This window comes from Oncorhynchus gorbuscha, linkage group LG01 (genome assembly GCF_021184085.1).
Source record: "Oncorhynchus gorbuscha isolate QuinsamMale2020 ecotype Even-year linkage group LG01, OgorEven_v1.0, whole genome shotgun sequence".
Lineage (NCBI taxonomy): Eukaryota > Metazoa > Chordata > Actinopteri > Salmoniformes > Salmonidae > Oncorhynchus > Oncorhynchus gorbuscha.
The window spans coordinates 77,075,691-77,095,124 of record NC_060173.1 but is presented as its reverse complement, the minus strand read 5'-3'; the positions used below and the strand labels follow the sequence as shown (position 1 = coordinate 77,095,124).

The 19,434-nt window shown below is 41.1% G+C and overlaps 1 protein-coding gene across 5 annotated transcripts in view; it reads right to left on the bottom strand.

Moving 5' to 3' along the window:
- Window positions 1-3,290: 3,290 nt before the first annotated feature.
- LOC124042573 (sodium-driven chloride bicarbonate exchanger-like) overlaps window positions 3,291-19,434 on the bottom strand; it is a 58,289-nt gene continuing 42,145 nt past the window's right edge. For 2 of the 5 annotated variants that reach the window (XM_046360702.1, XM_046360701.1), the window contains exons 8-24: window positions 19,125-19,282; window positions 18,756-18,843; window positions 18,513-18,659; window positions 18,296-18,390; window positions 17,003-17,177; window positions 15,860-15,993; window positions 14,708-14,953; window positions 13,817-13,922; window positions 12,452-12,613; window positions 11,916-12,029; window positions 11,633-11,794; window positions 10,969-11,220; window positions 9,317-9,385; window positions 8,931-9,104; window positions 7,913-8,035; window positions 6,610-6,677; window positions 3,291-6,477 (exon numbers count right to left, since the gene is read on the bottom strand). In XM_046360702.1, the coding sequence (XP_046216658.1) occupies window positions 6,219-6,477; window positions 6,610-6,677; window positions 7,913-8,035; window positions 8,931-9,104; window positions 9,317-9,385; window positions 10,969-11,220; window positions 11,633-11,794; window positions 11,916-12,029; window positions 12,452-12,613; window positions 13,817-13,922; window positions 14,708-14,953; window positions 15,860-15,993; window positions 17,003-17,177; window positions 18,296-18,390; window positions 18,513-18,659; window positions 18,756-18,843; window positions 19,125-19,282 (2,532 nt within the window). In that variant the 3' untranslated portion in view covers window positions 3,291-6,218. The remainder of the gene's footprint in view (window positions 6,478-6,609; window positions 6,678-7,912; window positions 8,036-8,930; window positions 9,105-9,316; window positions 9,386-10,968; window positions 11,221-11,632; window positions 11,795-11,915; window positions 12,030-12,451; window positions 12,614-13,816; window positions 13,923-14,707; window positions 14,954-15,859; window positions 15,994-17,002; window positions 17,178-18,295; window positions 18,391-18,512; window positions 18,660-18,755; window positions 18,844-19,124; window positions 19,283-19,434) is intronic. The other 3 variants (XM_046360704.1, XR_006840185.1, XM_046360703.1) reach the window with 3 other exon arrangements.

Below are 19,434 nucleotides of genomic sequence, written 5' to 3'. Positions count from 1 at the left end.
GTGCTCTGTTACTTTCAACGTGGCACCGCCATATGATGTTTCCAGTAAGTCAGTTTCATCAAACTTCTGCCCAGCTAGTGCTGCTCCGGTAAACTGTAAGTGCTGTTATTGTGAAGTGGAAACGTCTAGGAGCAACGGCTCAGCCGTGAAGTGGTAGGCCACACAAGCTCACAGAGCGGGAACGCCGTGAAATGGGTTTCTATGGACGAGCAGCCACACACAAGCCTAAGATCACCATGCTCAATGCCAAGTGTCGGCTGGAGTGGTGGCCTGCACAAAGCCCTGGCCTCAACCCCATTGAACACCTTTGGGATGAATTAGAACGCCGACTTCGAACCAGGGCTAATCGCCCAACATCAGTGCCCGACCTCACTAATGCTCTTGTGGCTGAATGTAAGCAAGTCCCCGCAGCAATGTTCCAATATCTAGCGGAAAGCCTTCCCAGATGAGTGGAGGCTGTTATAACAGCAAAGGGCAGACCAACTCCATATAATGCCCATGATTTTGGAATAAGTGTCCACATAATTTTGGCCATGTAGTGTATCTAAACACTAACCAGAGAGATGCCTTATCATATGAACCCATAAACACAAATATTGTGGAAATACTATATTCAGTTCAAATATAATCCTTACTTTTATAATAAATGTAATTGTATTATATATAAATACAGAACCTGTGTCAATCTATGAGAAACAATTCAAGATCATGTTCGAGTAGAGAACCTGTGATCACGGAGGTGGAACCCAAATCAATCAGCCTTGAGGACAGCCATATCACCAAGGGGAAAACACACCCAGGGATTTCAATCAAGTAATGGAATGACGTGATGTGAATCAACAGCCTGGCAGGGATCAGTGATCAGGGAGCACTTCCTAGGTGTTACTGGCATGGAAATAAATTAGTCACATGTGCCAGACATATGTCATGCTTTGGGATGTGATACCTCTCTAAGCTGTCAGCTAGTGAATTGAAAACCATCTGTTGATTTAGAAAAAAAACACCTGCCCACACAATTCTATTTATATTCCAAATCATACTGGGCATTTATCGTAATAGAATTTGGGTCTCTTTTGTTGTTGAATAAAAAATTATATGTAATTCACTTCTGTGGATGAGGCTGTCATGGTTTTGTACAATATGTTCAAGTGAAGTCAGTGTATAATCCACCGTATTACCTCCAGGGAAACTGTGGTCCTGCAATGAATGACTTCAGCAATTGTACTTCCTCTTTATCCAACCTTATGCTCAACAAGGCAGATGTGGCTGTGAATGAAGTGGAAGACTCAGTTCAGTTGAGGGGATTTCTGTCAAACACTTTCACCCACAGTGTAATGTGACCTGACCTTTGACCAATCACATCCAATTTTTTTCAGAGCTGATCTGATTGGTCAAAAAAACAATTAGTGAAAAAATTCTGAATTGGACTGCCTGTCTAAACGCTGCCCTAGTGTATAAGGTTAGTCAACCTTTGAACTCAATGTTGACCCTCCTTGCCTTTATTCACTGGAAATTGCATACTCCTTGGCTTTCTCGTAGATCAAAGCATACAGAGTAAATCTAAAAACTCTTACAGATTTAGAATTAGGGTTCTATTTAGGGCATTTGTTTTAGGTGTCAAGGCCACTTCAGATCACTAGTTGACTTACTCCAAATCAGACATTCCAAACAGCATGCAGTAATATTGATGGGGAAAAGAAACATGTTCAAATAAATGTATTAAGTTTGAGTTTTATACTTTCATAGTAAATGTGCATACAGTTGAAGTCAGAAGATTACATGCACTTAGGTTGGAGTCATTAAAACTCGTTTTTCAACCACTCCACAAATTTCTTGTTAACGAACTATAGTTTTTCTACTTTGCACATGACACAAGTAATTTTTCCAACAATTGTTTACTGACAAATTATTCCACTTATAATTCACTGTATCACAATTCCAGAGGATCAGAAATGTACATACACTATGTTGACTGTGCCTTTAAACAGCTTGGAAAATTCCAGAAAATTCTGTCATGGCTTTAGAAGCTTCTGATAGGCTAATTGACCATTTTAGTCAATTGGAGTATACCTGTGGATGTATTTCAAGGCATACCTTCAAACTCAGTGCCTCTTTGCTTGACATCATGGGAAAATCAAAAGAAATCAGCCAAGACCTCAGAAAAACATTGTAGACCTCTACAAGTCTGGTTAATCCTTGAGAGCAATTTCCAAATGCCTGAAGGTACCACGTTCATCTGTAAAAACAATAGTATGCAAGTATAAACACCATGGGACAACGCAGCCATCATACCACTCAGGAAGGAGATGCGTTCTGTGTACTAGAGATGAATGTACTTTGGTGCGAAAAGCACAAATCAATCCCAGAACAACAGCAAAGAACATTGTGAAGATGCTGGAGGAAACAGGTACAAAAGTATCTACAGTATATCCACAGTAAAAAGAGTCCTATATCGACCTAACCTGAAAGGCCGCTCAGCAAGGAAGAAGCCACTGCTCTAAACCCTCCATTAAAAAGCCAGACTACAGTTTGCAACTGCACATGGGGACAAAGATTGTACTTTTTAGAGAAATGTCCTCTGGTCTGATGAAACAAAAATAGAACTCTTTGGCCATAAAGACCATTGTTATGTTTGGAGGAAAAAGGGGGAGGCTTGCAAGCCGAAGAACACCGTCCCAACCATGAAGCATCATGTTGTAGGGGTGCTTTGCTACAAGAGGAACTGGTGCACTTCACAAAATAAATGGCATCATAAGGAAGTAAAATTATATGGATATATTGACGCAACATCTTGGTCGCAAATGGGTCTTCCAAATGGACAATAACCCCAAACATACTTCCAAAGTTGTGGCAAAATGGCTTAAGAACAACAAAGTCAAGGTATTGGAGTGGCCATCACAAAGCCCTGACCTCAATCCTATAGAAAATGAGTGGGAAGAACTGTGCGAGCAATGCGTGTGTGAGCAAGGAGGCCTACAAATCTGACTCAGTTACTCCAGCTCTGTCAGGAGGAATGGGCCAAATTTCATCCAACTTATTGTGGGAAGCTTGTGGAAGGCTAGCTGAAACGTTTGACCCAAGTTCAACAATTTAAAGGCAATGCTACCAAATACTAATTGAGTGTATGTAAACTTCTGACCCACTGGGAATGTGATGAAAGAAATAAAAGCTGAAACAAATCATTCTCTCTACTATTATTCTGACATTTCACATTCTTAAAATAAAGTGGTGATCCTAACTGACCTAAGACAGGGAATTTTTACTAGGATTAAATGTGACTTTGATATGAGTGACTTTTCAAACACATTTATTCAGAGCTAAGTACAATTAGTAACACGAGTAGTAGTAGCAGAGTAGAAATGCTCAACAAGAGATTTCAAAATATTTTGCAGATACTGATCATTTAAAATGAAGCAAAAGGTGTTATAGATAAATAGGTTTAGAAAATTAGATGTGAACAAATTCGTTGTTGGTATTGTACAAAGGAAATCTAGTTTAATAATCTTTATAACAACAAATATAGCTCCTATAAATGTTCCCCTTCTAGAAGAAGTGCTATTGCATTTGTTTTTATAGCCCATGTATGTTGCCCTTTAGAACCCACCTTCAAGTATCAGTTCAGCTTCACATTTAGTTACTGAGTGGACAATCATTCCTGGGCACAATGCCCCCATTACAAACAACTCAAATAAAAAAAGAACAAACAAGCATTAACTTTGCAGGTTGAAAATATTGATATACTGCAATAACTGCAACTATTTCAACTTTGGCAACAAATATTATGATTTAAAATAAATGCCAGGATTTTATTTTCTTCTTGAACATTGTTTCAATACTATCTATTGATATGCATAACAGTATTCTACAACGCAAGTCAGGTGTTTTACTAATCAAATGCTCAATGCAATGTTTGCTCTTTGTACAAGAATAAATTGCCAACAATAAATAATATAAAAATGCTATTTTCAGCTAATCTCTTTACTGGTAGTAACACAATTGGAAAATATTCTAAACTTAAAGACTATTGCAAATAGCTAAACTCATAATGCATTGAATGTTTTAAACACAGATACTGTAGATTTTTATTTGCCAATGAAAGTAGCCAATTCCTGCAGTCAAACGACCTAGTGGCCCCATAGGTGAAATGTTGTTGTTTTTTATGCCGGGATGCACACTTAAAAGGTAATAAAAAATGTTTAAACCCATAACCATCATGTGAGGTGTATACTTTTGTTTCAAAGTAGATTTGTTTAAGACGACCAAGAAACACTCCAAGTGACCCTGATTGAGCCCACTGCAGTAAAAGGTTCATCAGATGCTGTATATTTCACAAAAGTGGATTAATTAATGTTGTACGCATACAGTACATTTATACTTTGCATATATTGTAGATATATGAACTCAATTGTATATACTGATGCACAGTAGTCTTTAACTGCAGTATTGTACACACTTTTTTAATCGATTGTTTATCTGGTTGGATAATTTAGCAATTTCAAAACAACTGTCATATTATGATATTGAAAAAAATACAAAAACATACAAAATACATTCAACAAATTAAAAAACAAACACAAGTTGAAAAACAGTTTCTCAATGTGACAGGTACATCCTCGACAAGAAACATTCTGTTGCTTTCACATACAGTCAAACGTACCTCTCCTATATCACGCGGGTATTACTTGACATTTAAAACACAAAAACAAATCAAAACAAAGAAGCAGCTTCCGACGCATAAACTATAAACACTAACGCTTTTGAACACACAAAGATTTACAAGACGAATGTAAAGGAATGGTAAACTGTGGCACACAATTTTGATTGGTTTTCAACACAGTGAAGGGGGAAACGTCATAGACTTGTCTCCCTTGCGAAGCAGCCCTTCTGCATATTTCTCCTCTTCTTTTGTTTCCTTCCACTGTTCTTGGATAAGCTGTGGGTATCAACACTGGCTGTTAGTGCTTTCAAGTATACAATTTCAGAACGTAGCTTATAACTATCAGCTGTCCGGCTCCAACAATGGACATTCTCCATTATGAATCATTTTTTTGTCCAGGATTAGGCTTAATCTGTGTCCCCAAATGTATCATCAACTGATGTTTTAGTAGGGAGGGGCTTTAACATGAACATTAACACCATATTGATGTGCTTTAGTAAATCGCATGGTAATCCCATCCCATACAGAGTTGCACTGTATGTTCAGGCAGCTGAGAAGTATAATGGGATCAGAATCTCAGACAATGTTCATGAAAGAGCAGTTTTCACAAGAGAGATGTACTAATATAATTACACTCTCCAGCTGTTGCGTAATGGGAGCCTGCAGCTAGTACGCTGTCGTGCTCCTTGCCGAACTGCCCGTCACGGCCATTGGCTGAAGCATAGTAGATTGGGTAGAGGGATGACTGTCATGCTAGCAGAGCCTGATTGGCACAGCAGCATCATGTTGTCAGAGATGGCTCCTACATGCACTTTACATCCTTGCTTTCTCAGTCATGTCACTTTAGACTGAGCACATTCATTTGTCACTGTCTGTAATACGCTGGGTTTATATTCCAAGCAGTGAACAGGTAACGGATTTAGCATCCATAATATTTACCTTTGCCTAACATTGGCAGTCATCAAAGAGTTTCAAAGAGCTGTGCTCTCCCAGTGTTCATGAACTCGAAAATGCATAACATGACAATTTGAAAGATGCAAAATAAGCAGCATCTAATTTCAACCTGATGGTAAATTGAGGAATAAGACATTGTATAATCCTGCCTCATATCATGCAAAGATAAACATAATTATTTTTATTCCAAAAAGTGATGGTCACCAAATGGAGTAAGGATGCTCAAACGGGCACGGGGATCAGACTCTTACCTTTGAGGGGTTCAGCATCTTAGAGGACAAAAGAGAGTTTATGACAGAGATGGAATGGGAAAATACAGTCAAGAAAATTCATCAGTTCTAAAGTGGAGAGACAACGCCTTTCTACAGTGAATAAGTAGCATCTAGTTTCAACCGAACGGTGAATCTGCAATTTCGTTCATATACAATAGCCATGACATATCAATATCCTGAAAATTCTCTATGAGCATGGAACTTGGGTCAATAAGAGGCATTTTATGAATTCAATGGTACATTGTCATCCGTTTCCACTGTAATGGTTATGACACGGTATCTATTCAGTATAGGAGGTATCCTAACTTGAGATATTCTCAACAAACTTCATATTTTCACAAGGATTGATGCCATGGGCAAATGTGCAAGAAAGTTTGAGTTGCAGGCACATATCTTAAATTAAGACACATTTTTATACAAACTGACAGAAGAGAAACAAAGATACGTTTTAAATGAAAAACCCCAATGTGCTGATTTTGGGGAAACATGCTTGAGGCAATGCAATACCATTTTGAGTTGTCAGAGTTGACATTCCACGTGTTTCCAAAAGAGCCTTTAGACATTTCATCTGTGATGTTGAGTACGGATTCACTCCTAAAAAACAAAACATAATCGTTGAAATTATAATACACAACAAACAGTCAACTATTTGACTACCAATGAAGCTTGAAGTCTTTTTACAGTTTAAAAAGGGAGATATAATGTCATCATAACGGCCTGACTTACTTTTGATATCCTTCTAATGGTAATTCCACTACTCCCTCTTCCTCTCCCAACATGCTTTGCTCCTCCTCCTGAAGAATATGATAATCAACAGGAAGTTGTGAAACTATAGTGACAGTACTATATATAATTAATTGGTTAAAACACATGCAGAGATAAATCATTACAATAAAAGTTACATATCTACAGTAAAAATGAACATTATTTTGAGTTATTGACATAGCCTTGTTCTGTTCAATGTTCTCTAAGGCCTTGCTGGACTTATCTCAGGGTAGTAAGTTGGTGGTTGAAGATATCCCTCTAGTGGTGTGGGGGCTGTGCTTTGGCAAAGTGCGTGGAGTTATATCCTGCCTGGTTGGCCCTGTCCGGGGGTATAGTCGGACGGGGCCACAGTGTCTCCCGACCCCTCCTGTCTCAGCCTCCAGTATTTATACTGCAATAGCTTATGTGTCGGGGGCTAGGGTCAGTCTGTTATATCTGGAGTATTTCTCCCGTCTTATCCGGTGTCCTGTGTGAATTTAAGTATGCTCCCTCTAATTCTCTCTCTCTTCCCTCTGAGGACCTGAGCCCTAGGACCATGCATTAGGACTACCTGGCCTGATGACTCCTTGCTGTCCCCAGTCCACCTGGTCGTGCTGCTGCTCCAGTTTCAAATGTTCTGCCTGCGGCTACAGAACCCTGACCTGTTCACCGGACGTGCTACCTTGTCCCGGACCTGCTGTTTTCGACCCTCTCGTCCTACCACACCTGCTGTCTCTAACTCTGAATGATCGGCTATGAAAAGCCACCTGACATTTACTCCTGAGGTGCTGACCTGTTGCACCCTCTACAACCACTGTGATTATTATTATTTGACCCTGCTGGTCATCTATGAACATTTTAACATCTTGGCCATGAACTGTTATAATCTCCACCCGGCACAGCCAGATGAGGGCTGGCCACTCCTCACAGCCTGGTTCCTCTCTAGGTCTCTTCCTAGATTCCTGCCTTTTCTAGGGAGTTTTTCCTAGCCACCGTGCTTCTACATCTGCATTGCTTGCTGTTTGGGGTTTTAGGCTGGATTTCTGTATAGCACTTTGTGACATCAGCTGATGTAAAACGGGCTTTATAAATACATTTGATTTGATACTCTAAATAACCAAATTCATGTTGTTACTTCAAAAGAATACAAGATAAAAATCACTGGCACCATTCAAACTAATGAGAGTCTGGAACTTTAAAGCCAATTATCTCAGAATCATCTTTTTACAGATAGAACCTTATAGTCTCAAACTCTAGCTTTGTTATGTAGATGCTATTTTCATACCTCTTCTTCGGCTTCCTTCAATTTCTTCTTCTTACTCTCTGGCATGAGATCATCCAGCCAGCTCATCTCTCTCTTGGTGAAGAAGCAATCCATCAGCTTCCTAATAAACACCAGAGCCAACACCTGCAAGGAACACAAACACACTTACTACTTAACTTACTATTCACGGATTGCATGTTTCGTCAAAATATAGTTTTGAACGTTCGTATTGGACGGATGCATAACTGAGCATTCTACTTAATGCATCTACTTAATGCATCATCATGGAGCGCTGATGAACATTTAAACAAAAGTGCATTACGGTGGCTGGGAAATAGAATGCCATTCAAAAGGGGCAAATAATTAGTAGGAAACCATTTTGTCATCATTTTGATGTCACCAAATTTACTTTAGATGCCGTTTAACATTAGCTAGCTAGCTAAAATTGAGGGGGGGGCACCGGATTTTAGCTAGCTAATATTATCATTGCTAGCTATTTATGACAAATTTTGCTAGCTAATGACAGCACTGCCATCTGTCTAAAGATAATTTGACAACATGATAATGCTGACAAAGTTGTTTCCTACAAAATATGTCTCTACTTTATCAATGTCATTCTATTTCCATGCACTATAGTGTCATTTCGACGAAACAGTAGTTATTCTCCGTCCAGAATAGCTGAGTTTATCACCACTTTAGAGGGATGATAGATGGCTTGAGAACGTTCAAAAACAATGGCATGACGTGACCGAGTGACGGAGGTGCAACCTATGACACTCAGACAAAATTATCTAAGTAAATAATCCTTGTCCCAGCCTGAACGGCCCATAGGGCAGGAGCCTGTTTCTGGTGTGCATCTATGCAGCTTGACGCACAAGTACACCCACTGGACAGGACGCATTCTAATGTAAAACTTAAGCCAATGGCTATACTGTACATCTCATAGTGGTGCTAATTGTGTTAAACTACAATGTGGCCAAATAAATCTACATGTAACCTATGACCCAGGGAGAAAGCTAGGAGAAAGGCATTTGCGAACCATCATGGGGAAGACGATGGCATAATTGGAGGTCTTGATGACCCAGAGCATGACCAGGCAGCTGAGCTGGATGATGGTGAAGAGGTGGACCTTCCTCAGGGGAACGTATCTCAGGTAGATGAAGTCTGGCTGGTGCTTGGCTGGCATGCCAAACAGCTTCAGACGGTCAAAGAACTGATGAGCAATAGAACAAAGGCTTTACATGATAACCTCAGGAGCATTCAATTCAGGCCAACTGTGTTGTGATAAGTCTGCATTTTCTCAAGATGGTCTTTTTGAACTTACCTTTAGATGTTAGCCAAGTGTGTTAGAACTTAGCCTTTACAAGCATATTTTGACTGAGAGTGTACATGAACTTTATCTGAGTGTGCTTCGTGACATCTTACCTGTATCCCTCTGAGCGAAGATGCTCCCATGTACAGGAATACTCCATACAAGACAGGCATGGGAATATACTGAAGGGACGAGAGCAATCATATTATGATTCAGTTATACAAGCATCAGTAAAGACGGGAAACAGTCGAATATGTGGGATTGAACCACATAAAACATAATGGTATAAATTATCTGTTCATTTTGAGGCACTGCAGACTTATAATCTGGGTGCAAAATAAATACAACTTGAGCAAGACAGTGATACTTCTATTGCATTCGGAAAGTATTCAGACCCATTGACTTTTTCCACATTTTAAGACATTATAGCCTTATTCTAAAATTTATTAATTTTGTTTTCCTCGTCAATCTACACACAATACCGTAGAAAGACAAAGTGAAAATAGGTTTTTAAAAATGTTTGCAAATGATTAAAAATAAAAAACAGAAATACCTTATTTACATAAGTATTCAGACCCTTTGCTATGAGATATGAAATTGAGCTCAGGCGCATCCTGTTTCCATTGATCATACTTGAGATGTTTCCACAACTTGATTGGAGTCCACCTGTGGTAAATTCAATTGATTGGACATGATTTGGAAAAGCACACACCCGTCTACATAAGGTCCCACAGTTGACAGTACATATCAAAGCAAAAACTAAGCCATGAGGTTAAAGGAATTATCTGTAGAGCTCAGAGACAGGATTGTGTCTCGACACAAATCTGGGGAAAGGTATCAACAAATTTCCGCAGCATTGAAGGTCTCCAAGAAAATAGTGGAACCACCAAGACTCTTCCTATGGCTCGCGTCCAGTCAAACTGAGCAATCGGGTGAGAAAGGCCTTGGTCAGGGATGTGACCAAGAACCCAATGGTCACTCTGACAGAGCTCAAGAGTTCCTCTGTGAAGATAGGAGAACCTTCCAGAAGGACAACCGTCTCTGCAGCACTCCACCAATCAGGCCTTTATGGTAGAATGGCCAGACGGAAGCCACTCCTCAGTAAAAGGCACATGACAGCCCGCTTGGAGTTTGCCAAAAGGCACCTAAAGGACTCTCAGACCATGAGAAACAAGATTCTCTGGTCTGATGAAACCAAGATTGAACTCTTTTGCCTGAATGCCAAGCGTCACGTCTGGAGGAAACCTGGCACCATCCCTATGGAGAAGCATGGTGGTGTCAGCATCATGCTGTGGGTATGTTTTTCAGAGGGAGGGACTGGGAGAATAGTCAGGATCGAGAGAAAGCTGAACGGAGCAAAGTACAGAGAGATCCTTGATGAAAACCTTCTCAAGAGTGCTTAGGACCTCAGACTGGGGCAAAGGTTCACCTTCCAACAGGACAACGACCCTAAGCACACAGCCAAGACAATGCAGGAGTGGTTTCAGGACAAGTTTCTGAATGTCCTTGAGGGGCCCCGCCAGAGCCCGGACTTAAACCTAATCTCTGGAGAGACCTGAAAATAGCTGTGCAGCGACGCTCCCCATCCATAGATTGATGAGGGGGGGAAAGGATTTAATCAATCTTAGAATAAGTCTGTAACGTAACAACATGTGGAAACATGAAGGAGTCTGAATACTTTCTGAATTACACTGTGATAGGAAAAGCCTTTGGACAGCCCGGAGGCTAGGGCCAAAACAATATGAGCTCAGAGAAGCTATCTGACCTTGAGCACAGAGGTCATGAAGACGGAGCAGCCCATGAGCAAGAAGATCATGAGGCCGGTGAAGCGCTGCTCCCGGATGCCCAGGAATTTGGGCTGTTCCCCGGGGGCCGAGCACTCCGACTCCAGCTTCAGACTGTTGACGTGGGAGATGGAGAGCACGGTGGCAGCCACGAACCAGGGCAGCCCCATGATGGAGCACACCCCCAGCATGATGCCCACCACAAACAGATCCAGATGGTACCCACAGCCTTTCTGTGGGAATTGATAGATAATACAGCACAACTGAGAATGCACTACTCACTACTTAGGAATGGCAACATTTTCAAATGGAATGTTTCAAGAAATGATGTTTACAGAAGTGCTCCATTGTCAAAATGTTGACTACTCTGCGATGATTTAAAAAAAAAGACTTCTGAAGGGGGCGTCTTTAATCCATGTCAACAGCTATGGTATACAAAGCCTCCCAGATGATCTGAGCCTCCCCATTACTGTAGCCTACTGCACGGTTTCCCAAACTCGATCTTGGGGTGCACCTTTTGGTGTTTGGCCCTAGCACTACACAGCTGATTCAAATAATCAAAGCTGGATAATGAGTTTGGTTATTTGAATCAGCTGTGTGGTGCTCGGGCAAGGGCCGACTTTGGGAAGCACTGGTCTACAGTACCTTTAGTTTGTGCTCCTTCCTGTTGATGATGACCGCGGTGATCTGCTGGTCCATGAAGATGAGGATGGTGCAGAGCAGAGCAGGGATCACTGTCACTAAGGTGGTCCACCAAGGGTTTCCGCCTAACGGGCTGATCAACCAACCACGGTCATCTCTGGTCGGCTGCAAGGATTTAGGTTCTTGGTAAATATTGCATCGACATAGCATGGCGACTGTCCATAGTGTAGAGTATCTTGAGTTAAGAATGTGGAATCACATGGTAATATCTTGTTATCTACCTTACCTTAAACACACTGGGGACTTTTAGTTTTGGAGACGGGACCCCTAAGACATAGTCCACCAGGACCATGGTAAAGATGGTGATGAACACAGCAAAGTCACTGATGACAGCTCTCAACTGTGCAAGAGAGGGGTGCATGTCAACTGTCTGGTTTTAGCACGGGGGAATAATCTATATTATTGTTCAACATCAAACTACTATGTTAATCACAGATTGCACAGGTAAATCAAACACGGAGCACCTTGGTTGTTGATTCAATTCTCACATGGGCCACACATTTGGCTTGAAGAAAAAACGGGGGTTCTGTGCTCAGACAACGGGAGAAAAAGTGCTGCCTGAAACCATAATAGAATCCAAAGGAAGTGGTGGAGGCGGACACTTCTCCATTAGAAACTCCGACAGTATTCTCATATGACCACTGGAGTGCTCCACTGCACCATAAAACTCAGGAGCATGACAGAAACCCTGTCTGCAGTCGACAAACACATAACAGTTACAAATGAGTGGGATTACAGCAGGAACTGGGTCTGCTGCCTTACCTTGGTGGGGAAGTAACGGCTGAACTTGAACTCTTTGAGGAATGCCGACATGAAGACAGTGGAGAAGAAGAGAACGACAGACCAGAAGAGAACATCTGGAATGTAGGGTCCATGAGGGCCACAGGCGGTGCCCACAAACTCCCCTCGCCTCTTTATGCAGTCCTGCAATAACAGGTGGTCATTCAAAACATCCTGTATTACAGGGTTGGGGTCAATTCCATTTCAAATCAGTCAATTTACACGGACAAGGGGACTGAGTGTATAGGGGATGTTGTTCCAAATGTGACTATTAAAACCTACCCAAACCTTGGCTAGATGACAGCATTCCCGCGAAAAACTGAAAGCTCGAACCATTCTATTTAATCATGGCAAGGTGACTGGGAATATGGTTGAATACAAACAGTGTAGTTATTCCCTCCGTTAGGCAATCAAACAGGCAAAACATCAGTACAGAGATAAAGTGGAGTCGCAATTCAATGGCTCAGACATGAGACGTATGTGGCAGGGTCTACAGACAATCACGGATTACAAAGGGAAAACCAGCCAAGTCGCGGACACCAACATCTTGCTCCCAGACAAGCTAACCACCTTCTTTGCCCGCTTTGAGGATAACAGTGTCACCGACGCAGATCGCTCCCAAGGACTGTGGGCTCTCGTTCTCCGTGGCCGAAGTGAGAGACATTTAAGCGTGTTAACCCGTCCCAGACGGCATGCCCAGCCACGTCCTCAGGGCATGCGCAAACCAGCTGGTTGGAGTGTTTATGGACATATTCAACACATCACCGGGGGCACACTTCCTGCCCTCCGGGACATCTCCGCAATAACATCTGCTAAATATGTGTATGTGACCAATACAATTTGATTTGATTTGAATTAACTGAAATTACAATTTTAAAAAAATTCTCAGAGCATTTAAGGGAATTGGAATTGGAACCTTCTACATTTAAATGGAATTGACCCCAGGGTTCTGCTGGGATAAGAGCATGCTTGTCCACAAAAAAGTTAAATTAATACTAAAAATGTGTTTTCATGATTTGTCATGGGGTAATCCAGAGTAATCCAGCCCACATGTCCTTAATCCCCTGCACTGGGCCAGCTCCATCTGGGAGAGCCTGCCACTTTGTGTGGAACAACCTAAATGTGCTCTTTTTTGGTCTCTACCATCATGCTGGGGGTGTGCTGCTTAATCAAAAATACAATACAACATTTCCTTTTGTGTGTAGAGTAAAACGTTTATCCTCAACATGTGACAAAACCTGGAAAAACCACAAGACTAACCATTTGTTCTATATTTACAGTATCCATCATCTTCCTAATTTAGCTTGATCCTATCAACAAATTATGCCACACCCTCTCATACACTACCTTGACCTCAAGTGCCTCCCAATAGATCTCCGAAGCAGTAATGTTGTTCTGCTCCCAGTACCGTAGGGTGGCATTACTGGGATCCGGAGGTTCAACACATGAACACCTATGGAAACAACAGAACACTTCACCATCAAATCCCTTACCGATCACGATCATCTCAAATGCTATGCAGGACTTCTTTCAAACACAAGTTAAGATGTTGCTGTCATTCTGAACTCTAAGGGACGGTTTGCTTGACACAGATTATGCCTAGTTCTGGATTAAAATGCAGTTTAAGAAGCCAAGAAGATGATCAAGGACCTCAGCGAACCGAGACGGTCTGTTCACTCTACCTTCTAGCAGAAAGAGGTGGTACAGATGCATCAAAGAGAGACTGAATAACCACAATAACAGCTTCTATCTTCAGGCCATCCCTAGCCACCTGGGAATCTGCCCTGCAGTTTGAGACTAATGTGCCATGTACTGTATATAGAGAGTCATTGAACGCTGGTCACCTAATATTCTGTTTATATACTGTTGTTTTCTCACGGTGTATTTATACTGTATTCTCGACATAGCCCATCCTAATATACCTACTACTGTACATACCAATTTATATCCAAATGATATACTGTCTATACACACCACGTATTTATATTCTGCTTCTGACACATGCTCACTCTAATATACAGTATCTTCTCAGGATTATTAATTGGACCCGTTCTGTCAATTTTTTATTTCATTTTTCTTAAAAAAATTGTACAAAAAAAAAGTTGTACTTGTTCTATTGCACTGTTGGAGTTAGTACCACAAGCATTTTCGCTGCACCTGCTATAACACCTGCAAACCTGTGTACGCGATCAATAAATGTTGATTTGATTTGATTCAATGGAGTGTGTGCACACTTACGAGTATCGTGTGAGTTTGTCCAGGTTGTTGTTCATGTTGATGGGGTAGTGTTCCCCCAGGTGGATGAGCTTCTCCATGGCCTCGTAGATGAAGATGATGCAGATGAGCGAGGCGAAGGCCTCCTCTGTGAATCGTGTGATGTAACAGACCAGGGAGCTGGCATCTGTGGCCACCAGGAGCAGACAGAGGAATGCTGTCCACAGCCCTATACAGGTTCTCAGTGAGAGGTAGGATAATCCATACTCCCTGAGGACAGAGTGCAAAACATCCCTTTTATTTTATATTTGTAAATCTTTTTTATTCAGGAAGTCCCAAAAAGGGGAGCTCAATTAAAAAACACATAGATCCTTCACAGTACAGTTCATGCACAGCACCGGAAGAAAAATCACTGACACTGCAGCACTAACATTTCGTATATTATATGACAACATATGAGGTTTTAACATCCTCTCTGATGTATCTGCAGGATATGGGATCTGAGGTTGTCATTACCACAATGGTATTTTAATACTATTTAAAGCCGTATAGAACATTAAAACAAATGATCAATGTACTGTGGCAGTACTGTATATGACATCCGGTCATCCGCCATCAGTATGTGACCTTAACTATTGTTATAGGGACGGATGATCATCACGAAATCAAATCGCACATTATCAGATGTGGTGGCAGAATTTGGGGTGAGCTGTTGTAACTTCTCAAGGGATATGTTATGTGTTGGACTGTGATGTCATGCCTTTCACAGACTCCTGGTATGTCTGCACGTTAACACAAAGCCATTGTGTTCCAGGACTGTTGCTTGTATTGAAAGAGCTGTTGGGTAACAATATGATTGTATTGTCACCTCCCACTATATAAGGGGCATGTAACCATTTATTATTTGAGTTCTTCCCTGTGAAATCAGAGGTGGGATCTCCCTTCCAGCTCCTTGTATTAAAAATGTTTCTATGATATCATTATATTATATTATATCTCTGCTTTAATCTTTGGATCGAATTTTCCACAACACAGAGATGTGAGTACAGAAATGGCCTGAGTGCTATAGACAATACATAGAGATTATTAATCATGTGGGCCCATAGCGTTATACTACTGTATATGTAATTATAACTATATATAACAATACAACTATACTATTGTCAACAAACTTACTTGCAGAATTTGTACAATATCTTCTCAAACACCAGCACAGGCCCTGTGCTGCCCAATATGGTGAGTGGCTGACCAGCAAAGAGGGAATAAGCTATTCCTGTCATTGAGGCGCCAAACAGCGATTCAATTGCACTCTGCGGGACACAAAGAAACATACACTGTAAACCCCAAGGCATTTTTAACTCAAATACTTCTAGTAAGTTGTACTCAAACTCAATGAAGTCAGTATTACTTAAAATGTTAATGTGGTACTGACTCAAATCTAAATGAGAAGTCACACCAACTACATATTTAAAAAAACGTATAACATCATTTTTTTTTTAATCCCAGCATGCGCTTTTGCAGGTTGATTTTAATGCAATTGTTTTTAACATCTGCATTTTTGCATGTACCTTGAGTGATTGATTGATTAAATGTTTAGCTACACGAATATATTTTAGAATCTTATCCGATCATTGAATGTTTACATCCCGTTACTGAAATGGTTGTTCCAGTTTAAATGGCTTTTGACCCTGGCAGTCATTCTGAATGCTGGTTACGGATGAATACAAATGTAAACTGTTGGATAGCCTAATGCTGGCTAGGTTCCAATAGGAATTAAACATCACTTTGCAAGCCAACAGAATGTGATTTACAGTTAGGGTTGCAAAATTCTGCTAAATGTCCCAGGGTTTTCCAGAACACCTGGTTGGAAGATACCTGAAAAAATACTTGGGAAAGCTTGTGGAATTTTGCAACCCTACTTGCAGGACTGATATGCCCATGTGGGGGCGTTGAATTTAAGTATACCTTTACAACAATAAACAAAAAAATGCATTTGTGTTACTTATATGGAGGAAGTACTGCTCACTTCAGCTATTTAATCTTCTTAACTGATTTTTTTTTAGGTAATTGGTTTCCTCAAAATGTTTGAGCAGACAGAATTGGTTTTACAGCGTAGATAACATTTATGAGCAAGAGAAATCTCTCAATAAAAGTCTAAGCCGTTTATTATTCTATTACTGTGTACTTGATCGGGATGGGTTGCATCCCAAATGGAATGCTATTCCCTATATAGTGCATTACTTTTGACCAGGTCACAAAAGTAGTGCACTATGTAAGGAATAGAGGAAGCCATTTGGGATGAAACCCATGGTGTCTTACTATGCGTCCTTCTGTTGCCTCTCCCAGTAAACCGCCGAACGTGATGACAGGTGACATGCAAGCACAGTACAGGAAGAGGAAGGAGGCCAAGCACTGCAGGCTGAGACCGTCTGTGTAGTCGGACAGGTAGTGGGGCGCCTTGCGTTTGATGTCCATCAAGAGACCACCAAATAATCTGTAAACATAATGATAACATAAGCCATTTAGCAGACGCTTTCATCCAAAATGACTAATATTATTGTGTGCGTACACGTTTAGGTGGCTCCAGCAGGAGTCGAAACCCACCATCCTGGTTTTGCAAGCTCCATGCTCTATCAACTAAGACACAGAACACCTACTGTATATCTAATACCAGCACAGGTAAAATGATTTTATTTTATATAATGGTCATTCATTTAATCTCTTGTGATGCTCACATTGAAACTAACCTCCTTACAACTGCCTGCATTTCAAATCCACATCCAACCGCATAAGTAATCTGCTGTCTTGTGGTGAAGTGTGGATTTTGCAGTTGGAGCCTTTCTATACAATTTTTTAAAAACTTTATGTACTCCTCACACTACTTAATGAGCATGAAATACTGTAGAGAGAGTAATGAGGATGACTTCGCATGAGCTCATGCGGAAGAATATAGACCAGGCATTTGGGAACCCATCAATAGGTTGCTACACTCTGAGGTTGCAAATTGTACTTAAATTGGTACAAACGCTTGTCACTATAGTTGTACACTATAAGGTACATCAATTGTACTATTAGTTATAGGTACATAATTGTACCCTTATAGGCCATGCTCAAACTTGAATTAACAGACTATAGGCAAATTTTCCCCTCACGGGTGGCAAAAAGAACTAACTGAAAGCCACTCCCCCACTAAGCCACACCTCCAATAATTATACCTTTCCATTCAAAATGTTGTGTACACAAATGTACCATTATACTAGATTGTCTTCACATATACCCTTAAAGGTACCGGACAGTACCATGTGAGATCATATGTGTACCTCTGTAAGTACATTATGTGTATTTTGATCTTTTGTACCCCATGGAACAATACTGTACCCTAATCGTACCTTTATTCTGAGAGCGTATGGCAACCATTGCATGACTTTCGTTCACACCTAAAATGAACTGCATGCAATGGCATCCTGTCCTCTGTCCAAGGATCCGTAGATGTTGTTCAAAAAAAATAGGTGAAAAACCTGGTTACTTTGAATCTATCGTTATTTCTTAATACACAACCACGACCACATACGCTCACACTCTCTGAGCACCAGGCTGCCCCGCCTCACCTACCGTCCTGTCCGCTGCAGCTCTGGACCACCATGTCCCTCGTGCTCCTCTTCATCACCTAGGTCTGTGCCGGTCTGTGCTGCAATCCTCCTCTTCTCCTGTTATTCAAAGAACACTTATCTGTTATTTCTTTCATTTTTTTGTTGCTGAATGAAAGAAAAATGCTGTGATTTGTATGTCTGCTGGTGACAGACTTGTTAAAGAAAAGGCTTCAACTTACCTGAGACGGCACATTTTTTGGTGGCTCTATTCGTATAGAAGGATCCCACTCCCCTGGTGGCAGGACAGTAACTTGGTCCAGGAACTCATCGATTCCAGCAATCAGATCATTGCGGTCCTTCGCTTTGTAGGCAACATCATGGAAAACCTTGGAACGAAGAACAAGAATAAATTCAGTCATGAATTGACATGTTAATTCAGTCATGCCCAACAGCTATGTTCATTATCGGAGAGGCTGTCTTACCTCGTCTGTCATTAGTGTTGCGATGGATCGGCCAATCTCATGGTACTGTGGCCCTTTCCCAAGAGGCCCTAGTAGGATGAACAAGAACCTAAAAAAACAGAGCGGTGTAGAAACAGTTGAGGGTATAATGTTAGTCATAGACAGAAGACCATAGTTACTGACTTATAGAAGGTAGGGTTGTGAAATTCCCGTAACTTAAAAAAAAATAATCCCAGGCTTCCATAAATCCTGGTTGGAAGATTCCTGGTTGTCCTGCTTATTTTCTCCTGATTCCAGGAATATTCCATCCGGGATTTCAAGAAATCCTGGGAATTTTGGGAGAGTTACGGGAATACTGCAAAGTTAATTGGGGGTCATAGTGTTACTAACCTGGTAACGATGGGGACCTCAGCCAGCCCGTTGAGCATGACTGCAGGTGAGAGACGTACAAACGCCACCACGGGCTTGTCCAGGAACTCCGCCTCACCCACCAACACATTGGACGCTTCCGCTCCCGGGGGAATCTTCTTCATGAAATGGAGGTCTATCTGGATGGACACAGGATAGAATATGCCAACGTTTAGTGGAGCATTTTACGACTGAAGTCTTAATATAGCATTTTACTGTATTAGTATCTCAACTCCTCAATTCAAAAGAAGAGTATTCATGGGTGGCACGTTTCGTCACAATATTGTTTTGA